Source organism: Delphinus delphis, chromosome 4 (assembly GCF_949987515.2).
Source record: "Delphinus delphis chromosome 4, mDelDel1.2, whole genome shotgun sequence".
Lineage (NCBI taxonomy): Eukaryota > Metazoa > Chordata > Mammalia > Artiodactyla > Delphinidae > Delphinus > Delphinus delphis.
The window spans coordinates 15,380,941-15,398,772 of NC_082686.1; the positions used below are offsets into that span (position 1 = coordinate 15,380,941).

Here is a 17,832-nt window from a genome sequence, read left to right on the forward strand (position 1 = left end):
CCCCCAGATGAGACTCACAATTATGGGATCAGAAGACCCTGATCTGGATGCAGATAGCTCTGGGCAGTTGCTCGAAGCTTGATTACAAGGGCCTGGATAGAAGTTGAATGTAACATGGTAGAACTGACTCCACAGATAAATTTTTTAAAACTGAGGACTGAAAAAGATACTACCCCTTACAAAAACCCTACAACTCTAGCCAAAGACTAAAATTAAATCAGAAGCAAGGCTAAAATCTGTGCTTCCTTTAACACCCAACTGCTGGGAACTTTCTTTTCATGCATGATTATCAACTAATGAAAGACTCTCTCATACAAATGCCAGAGTCATACTGTTTATTGATCAAAAGACCAAAATTAGTAAACTCATATGAGAGATGAAAAACTGGAAATGGAATGTACAACTCTAGTCAATCAGAAGCAATTTCAGAGAATTTTATTGAACTGTCATTTTATTACCAACATCTAACATTTCTAACTTTGCTACATTTGGATAAGCACATTAGGAAGAAAATGTAAATTAAATACTATGAAAGTTCACTTTTAATGAAACATGATCTTAACAGATATGGATATATTAACTTAGTGGTTTCATTGCATCGTTAGAAAATTATATTATGAAAGATACAAAAAAAAATCAATAGCCGTTATTATTTCTGTTTATTTTACAATCAGTATGCCATCTTTGCCATTACGGCTTTAAAATTTCATTCTGCCCAACAAGTTTCAAAGAATAGTTTATTACATGCCTTAATAAAACAGTTAAAATATTTACAAATTCAAAATAGATGTTCCATAACTGAAAAAAGTTCACCTGAGAATTCATTATAACATTGCCATTTTTAAATTTTTTTTCCAAGTTGTTAATGTGGCTGAGTGTCCACATGCAACCTGTATCGTCTACTGCACCAAATATATTTGATTCCTTATTTTAAATTAGTTAAGCATTAAGCTATAGTAAATTATGTTATAAAATGTACAGATGGAGAACTTAGATTTATATCCATATTTGTCTTGAATATAACAATTTAACGACAGATTATTTGCTATAGCTGCAGGATTCAAATAATGAAAAAAACTTTAAGGTATGGTTATTTTATCAAGTTAGACCTAACAGCTTTTGAAAAATCATCAAGCAGTGAGAAGGCTAACTCATAAAATAAGGAACAATGATCATGTAAATATGCAATATACAAACTGAAAAACACTTCGCCAAAATTCTGCATGAAGGAAAAGATATACACTGTATACACATAATCCTGTCATTTGTCTTCGGCAGCCTCAAAAAAAAATGAACTTAAAACAAATTTTCTTAGAAAAACTTCTTTAGAAGTTAATGTTAAAATAGGCATAAATGCGTAATGCTATGCAATATATAAAAACTTCCCCACTTTATGGCCAAAAGACAAAGATAAAAAATTTTTTTATCTATCTGTCCCTCTGGATTACAACTTGAAAATGATATAGGTATGAGGTAGTGTAGTTACTTGTATTACATGCTGGCTATTAAAAGTAATGCTATATTTTACAAAACATTACACTTGGCCAATAATCAGAATATCATTAAAATAAACCCTTAATGCTAAACTTTATATGTAGAGAGAAATTTAAACCAAGTGCCTTAAAGATCGTATTTAAACTCTGGAGACAACTAGGTTTATAAAATAGAAAGTAATCTTTCAAAGCAGTTATTTACAGTAGCAATTAAAGCAAAAGATTGACATTTGCACATACACAAACTGATGTGACAAACAGTTGAGTGTACACTGAGGTAGGAAATCAAGGAGTCCATTGGCTTGTATAAGATTTTGCATTTTGTAAACCAGAAAAGGTTTTATATTATATTTTGAAGTTAAAATTTAAAATTACAAGTATCAAAGAAATAGCTACATGGGGGTATATATATATATATATATATATATATACACACAAACACGTACACATATCATTCTTTTGTAGTACGGGATGCATTACCATTGAATTATCATTCTCCCTGACAAATTCTTGAGTGTACTTATAAAAGCCTCTAGAAAATAAACAAGTCCAACCAGTTTTCTCTTACAACAACTAAGCTGATAACAGAGATAACATACAAACCACTGAAGATACTAGCAGTATCTTCCCAACGCCACCCGCCCCCATGAAAAAGGGTAACATTTGACAAATTGCTCTGAAATATGAAGTCTGGTCCCCACATCCCCTCACAGCAGAGGCCTACTGATTTGAGACCCATTCCTACACAGCAGATGACGGTCTCCCACATCAGCTACACAAGCCCTTCACTAGACTCAGGATGCAATCTACAGAAGTCTCCTCTCAGGTGTCTCATCTTGGTGAAATGAAGTACTTTCTAATCCAAACACTAAAAATCACTCTCTGTACCCTTTCAAACTGGATTCTGCAAATGTTTCTGTGCATGTGAATATGAAATTTTGTTTTCATCATTGAGAGGTCCATAGCTTTCGTTTGACTCCCAACCAAGCCTATGACAGCAGCAGAATGGCTAAGAACCACGGTAAAATGTTATGGGGTAGGGGCTCAGATTATCAAAACACTATTGTAAAACAGGATTGAATAAACACAAAGACTGATTTTAAAATGCCCAAGTCCAAAATGATTTGTGCGCCCTTATATACTAGATTTGGGAAAGAGAACAAGATTAAATCTGGCTTCCAAATTCAAACCCACAATGGAACAAGATCAAGTTTCATCCTATTTCACAAACCTGCATGGTTGCTGTAGATACATTTTTATCTATCATAATGCTTTTACAAAGAAACCACAGGACTTCAAAAAATAGGATGGAAAATGAACTGCCACTCCGGATCAATGTAGGCAATCTTCTTACCCCACGATATCTGGTTTCCTTGCATGGGTGACTTATGGTGGCAAGGCCGACAGCCTTGTATCTGAGGAGCTAGCTCTCCAAGATTCTAGGGAGGCTAAGACAATGCTCCCAACACATGAGCTCATGCCACTGTATCCTGAGTCTTATTTCTTCTTCCAAAGTGACAAGAATGTCAAGAAACAGAAAGATCATGATGGACTCAGATGTGGAAGAGACTGAAGAGAAAAGAGGGAAATGACACTTATCTACCGCTGACGCAGCCAGAACTCCTTGAGAGCCGACACTGAGGAGGAGCAGAAGCCTCTGCCTTAGCCCACCGTTTGCCCGTTTCCTAACCATTCCCAGCGTAGCTCAGGACTCACAGTGCAGGCCAACCAATCTCTGGTTTTAACAGGAGCTGAACAGCAAAGTGCTGGGATTCAGGCAAGAAGATTACGTCATGTTTTCACACTGCGGTTCTACACCAATATTCCCAAGGAGTTGACACCCTACTTCTCAGTAGAACTGAACCCTATCAGCGTTACTTGGGGAGACATTTTCTTTTAAACCAGTATGTTGTAAGAAGGTCAGATTATTAAACTTTTGCAGACTACTTCTTGATAGTAAGAACTATCTGCTGACGTTTCAAGGTGTTTAAACGTTGTCTGATACGCTACAGTTTTCATTTTCTTATTTATTTTTAATACTGGGAAGAGTCATTACTAACAGTTATTATTCTTTAAAACATGTGAGTTTTCAAAGCCTTACTACATTTCCACATATGATTTTTCGGTATCCAGGAGGCAAGTCATTTCTGCATCTCCTGCGGAAATCAAGGAAAAGTCAAGGGTTGACTTCAGAGGAATTCCCTTAACGGCAAACCACAAGGGGAGAAAAACGATATTGTTAAGAGACAGATGGCTATGGCTATGTCAGGCTTTCAAGACAATGTCAAAATTTCAGTAGAAAATGAGACGGTCTGAAGGAAGTGGAAGCAAGTTTACTCATCAGTAGTACATTTGTCGGTCATCTGCTGACAGAAATCGGAGATGCCACCACTCTGGCGACACTGCTCCCCGGGCCCGGCCTGCTCCGAGGGGGCGCTGGCAGCTGCCCGGGACTCCGGGCCCCAGGCACCACCCGCCTCACCACCCTTGGCACTGGGATAGCGAGGGCTCTGCTCCCCAGCAGGCGGCCCAGCTGCAGGCCCTTCAGGCAAACTCAAAATCGACGGTAACGTGAGCTCACCATCAGGAGTACTCTTTCCTTTCTCAGAAATTAAAAAGGAAAGTGGGCAATCGGAGGCCGAATACTTGGCGAGTATCTGTATTTGTTCTTGACTTAGAGCTGCTTCTTTACAGACTTGCTGGCAAAGTCCAGTTAGGTTCTGCTTTGTCTCGCCCAGAGTGGACAAAATATGATCCCTTTCCTTCAACAAGCTCTCCTTTTCGTTTTGCTGTGAGGGTGAGAAAGAGAATACAGTGAATTGTGTTTATGAGCTCAATCAACATTCCTAAGGTGAGCAAACATTGATATCCACAGTGTCTTCTCATTATATAAGGTCATGTGGAATTTTTCCTGTCAATTCAATTCAAAAATATATTTAATACCTCAGGTCCATAAGCCCCCATCCAAAACTCTTAGGCCTACATGTATCTTGGGATTCAGAATTTTTCAGATTTTAGAAAGAAAATAGATGCACACATAATTCCTCTAGCAGGGTCTGAGGTAGCACCCCACTATCAAATGTCTTCACATTTCTAAATAAAACACATGAAAGTATCCATGCACAAAGTAGGTTAAATAAAGACTCTACATACCCTGTCAGCTTGTGTCAGTTCTTTGGCCAAAATAGCTTGTGACAAACTTACATGATTTTCAGAGCTTTTTGGATTTGTGGATTCCAAGTAAATGAGTGTGAACTTTTTGGATGGAATGCAACCAAAAGAAGTACAAACACAGTGATCATAACTCCTGCAAGATTCTAGTAATGACTGACATTAGTTGGGCATTTACTTTGTGCCAGATATTGTGCTGAATGTTTTGAAATACGTAACCTCAGCTACGTAATCCTCACAATGACTCTGTTGATTTCAGTAATACCAAACCTATTTTATAGATGGGATTCAGAGTTTAATATGCCCAGAGTCAGAAAGCTAGTGGGTGAGTTACTAAAGTGTGAAGAAGGGAGAAGGGGAGGGGACTTGTGTTTGTTAATTATTATTACTACTGGTGCTGTTATTATTTTCATTTAAATGTTTATCCCTACAGGAAAGTCAACCATGGAATTTTGTTCAAGTTTTCCTGGTTCCGGTCTTTCTGTCTGCCATCACTGGTTGCTGCTGATGGTGTGTCTTTTTTCTATCATTGCCTCACCTCATCCTTCCTACTCTACCACTGCATTGCTCCTAATCTAGTATGAGCTAGAAAACCAAATAATCAAGCTGTTTATAAGGTAAGAGTAAATAAATATTGATAGAGAGTCAAAGATTTCTCTTGTGAAATTTATGACAACTCTCTTGGCCTTCTGCTCATTGGCAGCTTCAAGAGAGCTGAGCTGTTAAATGTTGCCAGCTAACATTTAGACAGGTTATTTCATAGTAATCATCTACAGTGGTCAACCTTTAAATAGATGCTTTTATGGGACAAAAATAGCTAAAAGGTTAGAAAGAAATCTGCTTTGCACAAACGTACTGTTGCGGTTTTAGGTAAAAGTTTTTCTACAAAACTGTGACTCCAACTATTGGTAGTTAGTTTTTAAATATTTCAAGGCCATCTAATATTTTGAGAAAATCTGCAATGAATACAAAACACTAAATTTTTATACTGCAAGGTATTCTCCAATTTGTTGTGGTTTGAAAAAATAGGTATACGCCAAGAAAAGATATATATATACAAAATAAATAAAAGCAAGATCAATGTTCAGGAAGTACATTTTTTTCTTACAGAAGGTTTGTCAGTTGTAGCCTTGTGATAAAATGAGTCTGCTGGTACCTACAGGGAGAAAACAGTGCCTACCACCTGACCAGAGAAAGAACACATTTAAAGCAATCAGCACCCACTTCTCTTTATGGCCCTTCAGAAGCCAATCCAAATGAGTATGGAAACAAAGCTTCCAGAAGAAAATGAGAAACCTTTTTCCTTAGTCATAACAATATCAGCCACCGACTCCTCTATCAAAGTTAAGATAAATCTCTGTTCTAAATAGCAGCAGACAAAATTTCAACTGTTGGCTGGTTTTTTAAATTAAATATGGTTAAGGAAAATAATGAATATTTGACCTTCCTCCCAGAAATCAGAACTACTACTTGACCTACAGATACTATGAAGATGACAAATATTTTATAACTTCCATATCTTTTGATAAATATCAATACAACCTTAAATATTCTCACTATTACCTCACTAAATAAAGGATTACAGGACTATAAGTATGTCCCATACAAGATGGCTTGCTTCTTTACAACAATTAAAACCAATAGGTACAACCCTGAAACTCTACCATGATTATTTCTAGAAATTAAATGTTCCCTTTCTGTTCCTCCATACTTTAAGCTAACTCTTACATGGGTAAGTTTCCAGGAAATTAGCTGATTTTTCCATTTCACTCTCATTTTAAAACACAAATTTACTTCAATAGCACTCAGTTTAACTAAAGCAATTCAACTTAAGAACTTCATGATATCATTATTAAAGATACCTCCCAAACCTACTACCAGTATCCTGCTACCTATTTCTACAATATACTTTAATTTTCTTATAATGCAACTCTATAAATCGTAAGTGTGAAGTGCTATGGCTTTAATCACAGATCTATTTTTAAAAAATGAATCCTGGTATTATTCTGAATTTTATGGGAAGAAAACAAATTTACATCCAAATCCACATTTTCAACAGCTAGTGTACAATATTCATTCAATATAAGAAGTTTAAAAAAAATCAAAATATAACTCACCCAGTAAAGATGAGGAGTGGAAGAATTTGGCACCAAAAGAGCCAGGTGACAGTGACAATTAACTTTATTTTATTTATTTATTTATTTATTTTGCGGTACACGGGCCTCTCACTGTTGTGGCCTCTCCCGTTGTGGAGCACAGGCTCCGGACGCGCAGGCTCAGCGGCCATGGCTCACGGGCCCAGCTGCTCCACGGCATGTGGGATCTTCCCGGACCGGGGCACAAACCCGTGTCCCCTGCATCGGCAGGCGGACTCTCAACCACTGCACCACCAGGGAAGCTCGACAATTTACTTTAGATTAAAGGGTACTCACTGCTAGAAAATGGTGACTAATGGTCCCTTATGATGCAAAACCTCTGAATAGACAGTTCCTAGAAATATAAAAATGAGCCTTAAAAATATGAATACAAGTGCTCAGTTTCACTCATAAGAGACAGAAAAATAAAAGCTACCGTGAGATATCAATTCTCACAATTAGATTGGGAAAAAAACAAAAGCTGACAACAAACTCTCTGCTGAGGTTGTGGGCAGACAGACAGACTGCTGGTGGGAAAGCAAAATGCCATAAACCGCTACTGAAGGGAATTCAATAATATCTAACAAAATTACATATGTATTTACTCTTGATCCAACAATCCTACTTCTAGGAATCTATCCTGAAGACACATCTTCTCAAACATTAGAGAAAACAATGTTCAAAGTTCTTAACTATGGCATCCCAAATGTCCACTAATAAGAAACTGGTTTGGATTAACTGTGTATGCTACAGACAGCCACAACTGAGTACTATGGAGCTTTAAAGCAAAATGACAACCACTGTGAACTAAGGAAAACATTTCCTGGAAATCACTTCTTGAGCAAAAACAGTAGAATACAGAATGGTATATACAGAATACTGCTCTGTAGCAGAAAGGGTAATAAAAACACATACAAAACATGAACCTGTTTTTAGAAAAGAAACACAAGGGAAAAAATCTAGAGATTAATGGTAATAGTTACCTACAGGAAATAGCTATGAATAGGGTATAGGGAGAAAATGGGATCAAGACTTTGGAGTAGCTTTTTTAAAACATAGTTTTAACTTTCAAACTAAACAGATGTTTTTACATATTCAAAAATTAAACTTAAAAAATGTGAAGAGTAAATCCCAGAAACAGAAATAAAAACAAATTAAATTAATTGTATATAAAATTGCTAACATAAAGAACTACTCTGAATAATTTTTAAATTTTAAACTTCAGTATTATGGTATATATTTAAGGGCAAAGAAAAAGCAAAGAAATTTAAAATTTTACTTAATCTCTTTATTATTGATAGTAATATTGACATTATAATTTTATGACATATATTTCATATGTATGTATTTATCAAATAGTAAATATAATTGGAAGCCAAGATTTTCCCTATAATGAAAAAAGATAAAATATAAACACAGGGACTGCCCTGGTGGTGCGGTGGTTAAGAATCCGCCTGCCAATGCAGGGGACACGGGTTCGAGCCCTGGTCCATGAAGGTCCCACATGGTGCGGAGCAATTAAGCCCGTGTGCCACAACTACTGAGCCTGCGCTCTAGAGCCTGCAAGCCACAACTACTGAGCTCGCGTGCCACAACTACTGAAGCCCGCATGCCTAGAGCCTGTGCTCCACAACAAGAGAAGCCACTGAAATAAGAAGCCCGCGCACTGCAGCTAGAGAAAGACCGCGTGCAGCAGTGAAGACCCAACGCAGCCAAAAATAAATAAATAAATAGGGCTTCCCTGGTGGCGCAGTGGTTGAGAATCTGCCTGCTAATGCAGGGGACACGGATTCGAGCCCTGGTCTGGGAGGATCCCACATGCCGCGGAGCAACTAGGCCCGTGAGTCACAACTACTGAGCCTGCGCGTCTGGAGCCTGTGCTCCACAACAAGGGAGACCACGATAGTGAGAGGCCCGCGCACCGCAATGAAGAGTGGCCCCCGCTTGCCACAACTAGAGAAAGCCCTCGCACAGAAACAAAGACCCAACACGGTAAAAATAAATTTAAAAAATAATAATAAATAAATAAATTTATTTCTTTTAAAATATATCTATATAATCAAAGCAAAAAGACAAAAGTTCTAAACTACTAAATTTTGACTAGAAATATCTGCATGAACTCAAGATTTCTAACATACTTTTATTTATTGAAGGATAATATACATCCTGAATGCACTCATGATTTTACACACACACACACACACACACACACACACACATTTTCCAGAAGAAGCAACACTCCAGCGGCAAGTATGCTTTCTACAATCTAATACTTGCTATAAGAAACCAGGGATTTTTAGAGAAAGGGGTGATTCCCAAATCTTCGAACAAGAGAGGTACAAGGTGAGCCTATGACATGCTGTTCTAAATGGCACAGAAGCACTAATGGGGTCATGTCAAAAGCACACAGCACCTGGCAGAGGAGGCTGGCTCTCCCCACGCAAGTCTGAAAAAATGTCAACATCAAGAAGACCAATGACTACTATGGGTTCTAAGAAATTAAATTAGAAAAAAAATAATCCATGAGTCTACAGTGATACTAAAGAGTTGTGGGGGGAGGGAGGGAAACAGGAGGGAAGGAAAGTTCTTTTTATAGAGGAATACCAATAAATGTAAGTGCAATGACAGAATTAGAAAAATCATGATTTTGCAACCCCCATTGCAAAGGCCATCAAAGTATGCTTAAAACCAAAGGACACAGGAGTGTTGGGGAACTGGATATTCGTAAAGTGCCTAATAAACACTCCACAGATTACTAAACAATTACAAAGGCAAAAAAAAAATTTTGGAAATGATCTGGCAATTCCCATGCACTCAGGTGGGACACCCTGACATTGCGCCTCCCCAACTGATGCAGAATGAAGGACACAAGGATGAACGTTTAATCTCAACCTAAGAACTCACACTTCCACAGTTTACGTGAAATACAAGGAGTGAAGGAAGGTGTTAAATAAAACCAAGGGGAAACAATCAGACTTTAAGAGTAGACATTTTATGAGAACACTGGCCTAGACTCTTCAAAAAGTTACTGTCATTAAAAAAATAAAGGAGGGGGCGACAAGGAGTATTTGTTCTAGATGAAGAGACTAAAAAGACAGAACCAAACGCATCATGTGAGGATAGGATCCTAGTTTGAAAAGGAAAAAAAAGCATATAGATGAAATACGTTTGGGGAACAATTAGGGTAATCTGAATAGGAACTATATATATTGTTTAAGATTTATTAATTTTCTCAGGTGTGACAAAGATATTGGTAAATATATGTGATAAAGATATATAAAAATGTCTATTTCTAGAAGATTCATGTTTAAGCATTTACGGGTGAAATGTCATAATGTGGTAGGTTTCAAATGATTCAGAAAATAAAAGTAGAGCAATAGAGACAGAAAGGCACTGAGACCAAGATAACCCAACTGCAGTTAGAAAGAGTCCAAAACTGACTAAGAGGGACAGAGAGAGAGAAAGACCTATAGACCAACCAAGCGGAGCCGGGGGACACACACCTGGCCAGAGAGACAGAGACTAAGACCCACAGAAACAAGGAGACAGCAAAGGTGGCAAAATGTCAATAACTGTTGAATCTACCCAGGGAGTACATGGTTGCTTACTGTACCATTCATTTAACTTTTCTGAAAGCTTGAAATTTTTAGAATGGGGAGGAGGAAAATGAATCTCAAGAAAAAAATGAAAACACATAAACCTGGCTTCCTATGACACTACAAGCATTTTACTGACAAGGACTATGTCTCATTGATCTTTGATTTCCTGGTACCCAGTACATTTAATATGGAGTGACCAGCAGATGCTTATAGAAAACACAACTACTAATATTTCTTGAGCCCTGAACACATGCTGGGCAGTACAAAGAGCTTTCCATCCTTGAAGGTATCAGATCCTCACACCACACCTGAGGGAGGTACTATTCTTATCTCCATGTTATCAATGAGGGAATTGGGTAATGGAGGTGAAATTATTTCTCCAGGCCACAGAGCTACCAGTGGCCAGGCAGAGTTTCCAGCTGTTTGACTCCAAAGCCTCCAACTGACTTTTGTGTGCTAGTGCAGTAGGTTCTCAAAATTTAATGTGCATAATAAAGATTTACCCAGGAAACTTTTATAAAATGCATGTTCCTGGGCCCCTCCCACAGGTCTGGGATGGGGCTAAGGCAGGTGCATTTTGAGGGGGCACCCCCGGGGTAACTGATGCCAACGGTAAACAGACCACATTTCAAGACAGGCTGCTAAAGGGCCTTACAGAGTGGCAGAGGGCAGGTTCCAGAAACCCATGGGAGGGTTTGGAGACAACAGTGCACACGTGACTAGAGCAGCCAGTAAAATGTGACTAGAAAAGGTTTATTTTTAATAAAATACAATCTTCACAACAAAATTCAAAACACTAAAGACAGATGAGGTCATTTTACTCCTACACCATCATAATGGACAAGGGCAATGAAACAAAATGGTGTGTGATCACCTCAACCCTGAGTTCCAGAGCTTTGTGAATATTGTGATTTCTGATCACTTATAAGTTGATATCAATCAATATTTGATATCTTCTAAGAGAAATTACATTTTGGTAATTTAATTTTTTTTCTTTAAAAAGGAAGTTTCATTTCAAGGTTATCTTTGTTTCAGGCTAACTTCTGAATTAATCTTACAGAAAAGAATAAACATGGACCTTGTAAAGAATCCTACAGAGACAAGAGCCTTGTAAGACAAACACATAACAGAAGTTGAATGATTCCTGAACTTTGTTCAAGATCTTATATTTATTGGTAAAAAGAAAAGTTATGTTTTTGGTTTATAGATTATGCATATTCAATTCTTATAGTCAAAGCAATACTGAATTAATGCCTAACCTCTAACATATTATCAAATTTCAAATAAACATTAAAAGTCAATGTCATCGATTTATCAACCAAATAAATACACACCTTTCCTTTTCTTCAAAGGTTTTGTTTTTGATTCTGATAGAACTTCTTGTTGAGAAATGCAACTCATTAATTTATTGAATTCGAACTAACATCTCCCTTTGGCTTTCCCAGCACGTAAAGACTATAAAAGCACCCTTTACACATGATAACTATACTTTTTTTCATGTGCTGATCCATCCACAGTCTATTAGGCTATTACTTTTAGGACCAACTACAAAAAATTCAAAGTCAATAGGCCAAAGACCAAAGCTTACAAAAATAGGGGACCCTTCACCTGAATATAAATACCAAATGGACATACTGTGAATTTACTAATATTTAATTCAATCCATCATTGGCTATATTAAAATGGATGTTTCATTATGAAACACGTAATTTCCCTTAAATAGGTCTGCTAATTCCACCCACACCATAAAGACTGGGAAACACTGCTTGTCTACTACTTCCAAAAAGTGACATCCCGATAAAAAAATTAAAAAAACCTGTCCCACTCTACCATATTGTTAATTCTCCATACTACTAAACAGGAACATGTGATGGAAGCACGGGGGTAACTTCTCTCTCTACAAAAGACAAGGTCCATAGTATCACCCAAAAACCAGGGTCTAAGTTCTATGTAAACTTCTTAATGTAATAAGTATCTTAAGCATTAAACTCTTTTACTTCTGGAAAAGGGCCAGCCAGCTTGTAATTCTAATTAGCTAATAAGTAGCATATTTTCTGCTTATTTTCATCTGAGACAAACATCTGCGGCAGGACAGAAATTTATAGCATGCCTCTTATAATTTGCAACTGGAGTTTGCCTGTATAAATCACTAGAACCGAGAGCAGTATGAAGGACGGAGCAGAATTCAAGGAAGCCGAAACACAAAGTAAATCATTCTGATTAAAAAAAAAAAAAAATTACTGTGTCTCCCCTGGGGATATTCTAGAAGAGGAAAGAGACCGAGTTCAGCCTGGCGCACATCTGGGTAATGAGACCCCTGTCGGGCTATCTGCTCTACCTGCCCAGATGTGAGCTCCTGGCAACCACATTTTCTGTTTCTGCTGTTTGTCCCTGCCCTCTAGTCACAGAAGAGGACACCCAAACCCAAAATAGGCCAACAGGCTAACTCCTTGGGAATTTAGAACTAACTAGAATTGTAGTCTCTGCCTGGACTGGTCTCTGGAGGAGAGGGAAACTATTCTTGAGCTGTGCTGTGGCCACTCTTCTCATACACACTTGGTGGCACACACAGCCAGAGAGAAGGTTCTCTGGGTTCCTGGCAGTTTTCTACTTTCTTGTTCTACACTATTTACAAGGCCTGGCTCCATTCTTTGGCTTCTAATTGAGACACACGTAAATTCTTACAACAAATTCAGTAATTCATGTTTCAGATGGTTTCTGTTTCTTGCAACCAAAGAGTCCAAATTAATACAATAGGTAAATAGGGTACTGGTTTCTCATTTCATAAGAACTGCAGGAAAACCAAATATTCCCTTCTCTTGGAAATTAACCAAGAGTTATTCCACTGACCATATGAAAGGAACCTTTCCATAATGAGAGAGGCAATATAAGGGTGAGGTCCAAACCCAGAATTTACAGTTTAGGCAGAGACATCAGGAAAGGAGCAATTAAGGGAGAGAAAACTGAAAATTGATAAATAACAGTATAGCAATAATATGAAGAAGAAAAAGGTAATATTTATTGAGTGCTTATTATGTCCAGGCACTCTTCCAAGTGCTTAGATGTATTAACTCATTTAATCTTCAAAAATGAATACCCACTCTATAAAGTAAGAATTAGTATTATCCCATCGTAAAGAGGAGAAACCTGAGGGACAGAGAAATTGAATGGCCTGTCCAGAGTTACAAAGTACCACAGACAGGCACAGAATCCCACACTTTTAACCACTGTATCTCCCACTGCTCTCTGTTGAAGCAAAGGCAGAGGGAGCAGAAAGTCCAAAGAAAGTCGCAAGACCTCTTCATCCTAGATACCTGAAATTCAGTAAAAACATCAACTGTCCAGCAATCCAACATCTGACTGCAATCAAAAAATACAAATAAGACCTATGAGTCATGAAATAGACTAGTTCTAAAGGATAATAGCTACTCTCCAACATATTTGCATAGTACATGTCTAAAATAAAGTTACTGATGAAACAAACTCAATCGATACAAAGGGGTTTTTTGTTTTGTTTTCATTTTTGTTTGTTTTTAGGAGGAAGAAAACCATATAAATTCTACTGGCAGATAAAAATCATCACTAGCTGAGGGTGAAGACAAAACTAAAAGAAGCAGGTATAGTAGTACTCCAGTAGTGCAAGTTTATTCAATGTTGATTTCAAATAGCACTATACAACCCAACAGTCTAGAAAGCATCTCTGTATTACAGTACAGAATAAAAACTAAAGCTAAAATGCTGTACTCTGTCTAAAGGCAGGTAAGTGTTTAATCCAAAGTTGGATAATAAGAAAGGACACTAGTGCTTACAGGTATGGACGGATACACACCCTAAGAGTACTGGGTAAATGTTACTGAATTTGTCACTTTTCTTCTTTGGTCTTAACAACTCTAATCATTCAGCAATATCATATAGGTTTTTTAATATCTCTCACGCCTCTATGTGTAAAACATATGGTTTCTTTTTCATCTCCTTATACAGTTTGCTTCATCTTTTTATATAGTTAAACATCTTCATCTTTTTGCCTAAAGTATATCACAATACTATACAAATAACAAATTTTTATTTTTCCACTTTTCTGAAGGCATATAAAGGCAGTGTCTTTTTTCTAAATTGTTGCTGTTTACTTAATATTCATAACTAGGAACATTCATGTTTAAAGATTTGCTACAATTGCAATTTTAAACTTTTACCAATAATTAACAAAGACCCAAAACCGAACATTCAATGAATGTTTTTACTACTTCTAGGCACTTTTTCCCTGATGTCTCTAACCTTATTTTTAGCTTTAGCTGGCCTGCACTATCAGTTATCTTTTTTCATACAATGTTTCCTTCTATCAACCACTAGGGTGCAGAAAACATGGGTGGAAATTAATCTACTTTTGGGGTTAATTTGTGTTTTGATGCTGGAATAGAAGATAAGATTCAATAAAATAAGCATTCTTCTCACTTAGGATCTCATTAGATCTTAAAATTTTCAATTTATACCAGCACGTGAATTCTTTCCCTTAGATGAAAGATCCAAGTTGGCTGGTTTGTTTTGGTATCAACCAAAACAAGTTACTAGTTATTAAAACTAACAACTGGAACATCAGCTTTTATAGACACCAAACACAGCACAAAGAGATTAAAGTGCTTTATTAATATCTTTAACCCTTACTCAACCACCAAGAATTAGGTAGATGGTAAAATTATCCTTAATCTATAAATCATTTTTTTAAAAGCACACAGAAATAGTCCTCAACTTACATATGGTTGTATATCATGCTAAATATGTAGAACACTTACTCAAGTAAAATAGTCTATGAAAACCCTCATTGTTTTTTATTTCCTAAGCTTTCTGAAAATGTCATATAACTTTCTTAGAATGATAATTGGTAAATTTTTAAATTAATGTATAATTGAGCATTATATCTGACTTAGGAATTGAAATAGCTATTTTCTGTCTGAAAAAAAAAGAAAGAATGAATTGTTGGAATTAGAAGAAGAAGAAACTTGCATACTTACCAGCTTCTCAATTTCTGACTCAAGATTCTGTATACAATCAAGTTTTCTCTTGCGACAGCGCTGTGCAGCAATTCTGTTTTTACTTCTTCTCCGAATATCATGGATGCAATCCAGTTGTTCTGGAGTCAACTTGTGCATTTTCAACAAGGATTGAAAATCATTTCGAGAGAGCGAAATTATTCGTTGTGCATTAAATGGTAGTTTTACCTAGAAGGTGAAATAAACGTTAGTAGTTGCTGTATTTTGTAGTTTCTACTTAAATCTAGGAAGAGAAAGATATGTACCTATGTTTTCCAAGGAACTTCATTTAGATGTTAAAAAGAAAAAAGATCCCTATTTCCAATTTCTATACAATCCTTTACAAAAAGACTGATAATTTAATTGATATTCTGATTCTATTTTAGAGAGGGTTCAGAAGACAAATTGAGAAGCAGATTTTTTTCAGCAAATCAAACATTATCAACACAAATATTAATGTAGTTAAGATGAAAAAACAGAATTTATTTTACTAGGGCATGTTAATAACCCATAGATATCTTTATCTTTAAGGCTCTTTCTAAAGTATTTTTAATGTATTTTTATCCAAACCAAAAAAAGAAATCTATTTTATTCTTTGATTTACATTACTGTGTACCACTGATTTAATACTGGTATATTAACACTAGTAATTTCTAAAGCATTTCAGAAAATTTATTTTTCTGTCAGGAAAATGGCAGTTTCACATAACTCATTTCACTTGCCAATGCAGAAATGGTTAGAAAAACCTTATGAATATATATATATATTTTTTTGCGCTAACGCGGGCCTCTCACTGTTGCGGCCTCTCCCGTTGCGGAGCACAGGCTCCGGACGCGCAGGCTCAGCGGCCATGGCTCACAGGCCCAGCCGCTCCGCGGCATGTGGGATCTTCCCGGACCGGGGCACGAACCCGTGTCCCCTGCATCGGCAGGCAGACTCTCAACCACTGCGCCACCAGGGAAGCCCAAACCTTATGAATACTTTAAAGTCATTTTCAACATACTTAAATTTGAAAAAAATAAGAAGATAATTTAAAAACATAACAAAACTGTGGGACAGTTTAATTGTATTAATTATCAAAAACACAAATGAAACATTGGTCAGCTTCTGTGGTAACTTAGTTTTTCAAGCTAACAGAAATTAGTTACACAAAACACTCTCAAATTTCTTAAATGTTTTATTTTTAACATTCTTTTAACAGTTCCAAACACTGGATTTATAAATATCATATAAAAATCTATAGATGTAACTCATGCATACATATTACTTCTTAAATTAAACCACCAATCACCTCCTTCCACAGCCAAGGGAAAAAAAAAAAACCTCTTTCATTGTTTCAAACTATGTCATCCAACAGCTATCAAACCAAAGAACATGATAAAGAATTAACATGCCCTTATTATTACTGGAACTATAGTAATGTTTTACAAAAAAGCATCTATCAAATACAAACATTTGTACACAAAGTACACAGATCAAGCTTAGTATGATTAATACCATACCATCTACACGTAATTCATGCTAAATTATTAAGACATTCTTTAAATTAATAGGTGAAATAACTAAGGGAAAATAAGAAAAAAATTCATAGCTCTGAGAAAACAGTGTAAAGAAAACTCTGTGGGGAGAGGGATAAATTGGAAGACTGGGATTGACATATACATACTACTATATGAAAAAATAGATAACTAATAAGAACCTATTGTATAGCACAGGGAACTCTACTCAATACTCTGTAATGACCTATATGGGAAAAGAATATAAAAAAGAGTGGATAGGGCTTCCCTGGTTGAGAGTCCGCCTGCCGATGCGGGGGACACGGGTTCGTGCCCCGGTCCAGGAAGATCCCACATGCCACGGAGCAGCTGGGCCCGTGAGCCATGGCCGCTGAGCCTGCGCGTCCGGAGCCTGTGCTCCACAACGGGAGAGGCCACAACAGTGAGAGGCCCACATACCGCAAAAAAATAAAAAGAATGGATATATGTATACGTATAACTGATTCATTTTGCTGTACAGAAACTAACACATCATTGTAAATCAACTATACTACAATAAAAATTAATTTAAAAATTGTTAACTAGTTCTGTACTCAAATAAAAAAGAGGGACGATAAAATAAAAAAAGAAAGAAAACTCTGGATCAGAAGCCACATTCTTACAACCAGCCACTGCTAAGTTATTGCCAAGTGACTAGTCCCACGTCTAGACATCCATGTGGCAGTGAATAAGACTGAATATATGCTGTATTTAACCAGAAGTTATCACATAATGTTACAGAATCATTTTTCTTTTTCCTCTCAGGACCTGGCATTTGATTTAAACAGTTAAACACCCAATGTGTGAATCCATAACCTGGTTAACAAAATAAATACACCTACTTGAAATAAATGAACACAGAAGTCCTTCAA

At 36.7% G+C, this 17,832-nt stretch overlaps 1 protein-coding gene across 4 annotated transcripts in view; it reads right to left on the bottom strand.

Annotated features, from left to right (window-relative positions):
* Positions 1-310: 310 nt before the first annotated feature.
* Positions 311-17,832, bottom strand: part of BACH1 (BTB domain and CNC homolog 1) — a 46,837-nt gene continuing 29,315 nt past the window's right edge. For 3 of the 4 annotated variants that reach the window (XM_060010409.1, XM_060010408.1, XM_060010410.1), the window contains 2 exons: positions 15,408-15,614; positions 311-4,282 (listed from right to left, as the gene is read on the bottom strand). In XM_060010409.1, the coding sequence (XP_059866392.1) occupies positions 3,827-4,282; positions 15,408-15,614 (663 nt within the window). In that variant the 3' untranslated portion in view covers positions 311-3,826. Of the gene's footprint in view, positions 4,283-7,098; positions 7,155-15,407; positions 15,615-17,832 lie in introns of those variants that run through there. The other variant, XM_069540627.1, reaches the window with a different exon arrangement.